Source organism: Austrofundulus limnaeus, unplaced genomic scaffold (assembly GCF_001266775.1).
Source record: "Austrofundulus limnaeus strain Quisiro unplaced genomic scaffold, Austrofundulus_limnaeus-1.0 Scaffold300, whole genome shotgun sequence".
Lineage (NCBI taxonomy): Eukaryota > Metazoa > Chordata > Actinopteri > Cyprinodontiformes > Rivulidae > Austrofundulus > Austrofundulus limnaeus.
The window spans coordinates 247136-252349 of record NW_013952702.1 but is presented as its reverse complement, the minus strand read 5'-3'; the positions used below and the strand labels follow the sequence as shown (position 1 = coordinate 252349).

Genomic DNA, 5214 nt, shown 5'->3' with positions numbered 1-5214 from the left:
GTCTACAGTATTTTTACAGTCTTTATATTACAGTTAAAGTATATGTTTATCATAAAGTCTAAATTTACAACTAATCCAGGATCCCTTTAAGTGTTTTGTAATTTCAGTCCATCTTTAATTAAATGTTAATCAGTACACATACATCTGTTCTAAACAGGGATATTTTGCTAACAGACAAACAGATGTGTAAAAATGTGAGAACTAATTATGTTTTTTGCTACCTCACTGTGAAAACCAACTGTTCCTGAGACTGGATCTTTAGGGGATTACCAGAACCTCTAATAGGGTCTGGGTCCAAYTAGCAGCAGAACCAAGAGTGAAGTTCACAGATCCCTAAAACCAGTCAGTAACCTCCCACAGCAGACAGGAAGTGAGAGGATTAACCTTTATTTTTTTACACAGACAGGTTAAATTTAAGATGAATTTTTGTTAACGTGTAAAAAAAAAAACAACCTAAGTTCTGGTTCCTGAAACCCGACAGCATCCCTGCGAGGCCGACATTAAAAATGCATCTGACTTGTGACGGGAGGAGGAGGGCTTTGATGTGAGCTGTTTGATGTTCTCAACCGGACTCACGCCCACACCTCACATCATCGTGCTGCACCCACGCAGCCGAAGATCGGCCGCTGAATACCAAAGATGCTGCAGCAGCAGCAGCAGCCGTCAGCTGCGTTTTATCTGCAGCGTCACCTCTTCGAACAGGCTGCTGCAGGAGCACCGGCACGTGTGGTCGGGTTGGGAGAAACTCAACAAAAATCCCCTCGCCGTTTAAAAATTCATCTAAACCTGTCTGAAACATCCACCAACCTCTAAACTCTGACTTCCTTTAATCACAGTAGTTTGGATGGATGCTCTCTGAATGAGACAGACAGACACGGGACAAACCAGCAGATGTTTGGGAGGAAACCATCTGAATCACGAGCCACAGAAGTGTTGGGTCATCAGGAACATTTGGTTTTAGCTTTCCAGAGTTTGGTGACGAGTTTAAACTTCCTGTTTGGAAACTCGGACACAGAGTTTAGACCAGGAGGGGATTTAAAGGATCCATGATTAGTTGTAACATTAGACTTTATTTGATAAACATTTATTTTAACTGTAAAATAAAGACTGTAAAAATACTGTAGGATGTTTAGTTTTGTAAATTTTTAAAAATATATTTTAACATGGACGGAGCCATTTTATTTCCACACAAAGCATTCTGGGTAAATGATGACGTGGATAGGTCCTCGGTGCGAGGCTGCTAACGAGCTATATCCACCCTGAAGGTTAATCTTGGACAATATCTGATGATCGACTCTTTTAAATGAAACCAGAGAGCGTTGACAGAGAGGAGAAGGTAGAAATGACTCAGCCTGGAACTGAAAATATGGATGGAGGACAACAGAGCTGCTTCATGGAAGAACAACCTCAGATTAGACTGTTAGCTTTAGTGTTAGCCACAATGCTATCACCATATATATGTATTAGCTCAGCGCTACACATTCTCCTCTCGTCACTGAGGTCCTCCATCCATATTTTCAGTTCCAGGCTGAGTCATTTCTACCTTCTCCTCTCTGTCAACGCTCTCTGGTTTCATTTAAAAGAGTCGATCATCAGATATTGTCCAAGATTAACCTTCAGGGTGGATATAGCTCGCTAGCAGCCTCGCACCGAGGACCTATCCACGTCATCATTTACCCAGAATGCTTTGTGTGGAAATAAAATGGCCCCGTCCGTGTTAAAATATATTTTTAAACTTTTAGTTTAAAAATTATAAAAAATGGACAGTCTACAGTATTTTTACAGTCTTTATTTTACTGTAAAAATATGTTTATCAAATAAAGTCTAAACTAATCATGGATCCCTTTAAGAGAAACAGTCAGTTCTACATTAAACCACACTTAGTCCACATCTGGTTCAGAGGATGAYGTGTTTTAATAACTGAATCATTTTTATAGTGAGGTTTATTCACTTCAGGGTGACGTTCTGGTCTAAAGTTTCTCCGCTTTCAGTTTTCAAATGTAGCATCCTGGAGATTTAACACACTATTTGATCATTTGTTTTTTAAAAACAAATATAAAAAAACAACTAAAGATGATGGTTATTCTATTAATGTCAGTGTTAAAAGTCTGGTTTGAGATAAATAAAAAGGATCATTTTTTTCTGTTTTTAAATATGTTAAAAAACAAAAACATGGATGCTTTACAATCAAAATCAAACCCCAGAGTCAGATCCCTCCACTGTGACCTCTGACCTCTGACCTCTTGTTAGAACTTCATGTGGACCAGTGACACAAGTGATGTGTATTTATACTTCTGCTCTATAAAACTTTAGTTCTGCTGCTTCGTTTGAAACCCGGTCCTCAAACCTGCTGTGTGCACAGTCCTGTTAATCTGCTAATCTGGGTTCCTTCAGCTTAAGGAAAGTTCAGTTTAAGACTTTATGACCTCTTTAATGACACTTGAAATTAAATTTAAGACTAACTTCACAATAAACAAATGAAAAACAGTTAGCAACAATTTTACCCAAATACAACTAGGCAACATGAGCGTCCAGTAAATTTAAAAAAAAGAAATAAATGGTACCAATTATTTTAATATTTGAGACGACTACAATAATCCTACTTACAATGTTTTAACATTTTTAAGACCTCTGAAACATTGATGTAAGACATTTTAATGATAATTAAAGCCTTATTATTGGATTTATGAATTTAATGACTTTCAAGACTTTTTAAAGATCCGCGGGAATTAGCTTATTTAGCAGATTAGCATTTATGCTAAAGGTGGAAACTGTTAGCAGACCAGTTTCCAGTTTTCACTAAATCATTTTAAGTTCACTARAAAAGATTTTTAGGCATTTATCCCAAATAAAATAAAAACTATTCTCTCTTACAAGCAGTGTTGAACGAGGCACCGTGTGTTAGCATGTAGCATCTTTAGCAGCCAGGCAAGAGGGTCACAAAGAAATAAAATAAAATTTAACAATATTTAAATATAAAAAATGGTAGAAACCATATTTGYTGTTTGACAAACTTCAAACAATATTTATAAAAGTATAAACTCAATCAAAGAAAAGCTTTTATTATGAAAGGGTTAAACTGGAAGTATGAATTTAAACAGATCTATAACTCTGGGTTGGATTGGCTGATTTTCCACAGATGATCCTGCCCTGTTATGATTTAGTGTTTGGACTTCCTTCAGCTTTATTTTTCTTCTTTTATTGCTACATATTGCATAAAAATATCTTATAAAGCTCTCTTTGGTCATATAACACTTTACGCCAACTATAAAAGCTACTTAAAGCTCTATCAGGAAGAGAAGAAGCCAAATGTTTGAACCAAAGCCCACGTAATACAGACCGAGGCAAAGTGGAGAACTGTTCAGTTTGGAAACCAGGAGAGAAACCGTCATCCTGTTATCAGTTCACAGTTTTAAAGCCTGCCTCTCTGATGGTATGGGGATGCATTAAGCCACCATGTCTCCTCTGAGGCATGGCGTTTCAGCCCCTCGRCCACTGCCAAGTCGGTCCGTTCAGTAATCCGTTCAGGCCCGAGAGGCAGTTTTCACACATCGGTCCACTGTGGACGAGCACAACAGTTAGTGCACATCAGGCAAATCCACACTGCTCGTGAACCCAAGCCATCCATCAGCCTGCCTTTCACTGGGCTTTTCATAGCAACAAGGCAGCCTCGGCCAGAAGTCGATGTGATAGATTCTTTTTGCTGCTCTATTTATAGTAAAATGATGTAATGGAACGAGCTGCAGTAAATGATGTAGGAGCTGACTACAGGAAAGCTCTGAGCAGGTTTTTGAAACAATGAAAATGTGTAACCTGCTGCTCCAGCTGCCTGCCCGACACACCCCTCCCACATCCAGCCTGCAGCTCACCAATCRGCCACGAAAAGCCCTTCATAACCCATAATCTGTGATGGCAGCAGATTATCCAGCCCTGTGCACAGATGATTGATAATCCACAGATCCTGCTTTTTTCTGACAGGCTCCKGCAGACTGCAGCCGAAGCTCGCTTCACGTTTAACAGACCCCAACTCAGAACCACTGCGACGTTTTCTGAGTACAAACCAGCCTAAAACCTGGTCCAGTATAAGTCTTTTGTAAGTGCTGGACCCTCAGAACCGTTAAAAGGTGGAGCTTTTACCGCGAAGTCACCGAAATGGACCTTTCATCATCTGCGAAATCTGAATCCAGCTTCAATTCAAAGTCGTTGTAGAATCAAATAAAAAACTGCGGCAGAAAAATTAAAAATGCATAAAAATTAGACTAAAACATAAAAGCTCACTTTAAGAAATGCATAAAAACAGTTACTTTAACAGAGGTGCATAAACACAAAGTTGAGCCTTTGGAGGCAGGTTTGACAGATGAAAGCAGCTGGCTAACAGGGGGCTACAAGCACAACTGAAGCGGGAACAGGGGGCTCTGGAGACGGACTCACCGTGTGGTTCACTCCCCACATCAACACGCTGAGGATGGGCTCACTGGCGCGGAACAACTTGACTTTCTGTCCTATAAAATGCTTCTTTTTCGTCTTGGTTTTGCTGGCGCTGACGGCCGCGGCACTGCTGGTGCAGTTAGATGACATGACGAAGATGAAGATGAAGATGATGTCCGCTCACAACGAAAACAAACCGGGCAGAACTCAGACGTGTGCGCAGGGATCTACGGGCGCATGGTGGCCAGCCTCCCAGCTCTYGGTGTGCGGAACGATTCGTGCTGTTCGGGAAGTCAGCGGCGGAGCATTCTGCGCCGTCGTCACCACCCTTCCTCCTCCGAGCAGCTAGCCGGCCATCGGGCCACAGCGGAGCCGCCTTCGCTTTCAACCGAACCCCGCAGCGAACGATGAGCCGTCACCGGGCGGCTCGTCTGGGTCCTCCTGGGAAACCCGCGACCTGAAACTGGAGCGGTGCTGTTTTATTTGGAAGCGTATAATCCCGTCATGATGCGCCGGAGACGGTTATCAGCCGCCCCGCCAGACGAGCGGTGTGTTTAGGGTGTCCTCAAGATGGCGACCGCACTGCGCCTCCTACAGGCCGCAGAGCGAACTGAAGGGGTTCCCGTTTTCAACACGACAGCTGTGGGGCCGGCCCGGMCGGTGTTGGGCCCAGAAACACATGCCTGYCCACAGSTYCATCTAACCCAGTGYTTCCCAAAGCTGKGGTCRGGACCCAAAGTGGGGTCCCGAAACATCAAGGTGGGGTCCTGAAAATATTTTCTGAAT

At 42.2% G+C, this 5214-nt stretch overlaps 1 protein-coding gene across 1 annotated transcript in view; it reads right to left on the bottom strand.

Moving 5' to 3' along the window:
• LOC106526922 (phosphatidylinositol 5-phosphate 4-kinase type-2 beta) overlaps positions 1–5035 on the bottom strand; it is an 11439-nt gene extending 6404 nt beyond the window's left edge. The window contains exon 1 of the mRNA XM_014021650.1: positions 4432–5035. Within this exon, the coding sequence (XP_013877104.1) occupies positions 4432–4578 (147 nt within the window). The 5' untranslated portion in view covers positions 4579–5035. The remainder of the gene's footprint in view (positions 1–4431) is intronic.
• Between the last annotated feature and the right edge of the window lie 179 nt (positions 5036–5214).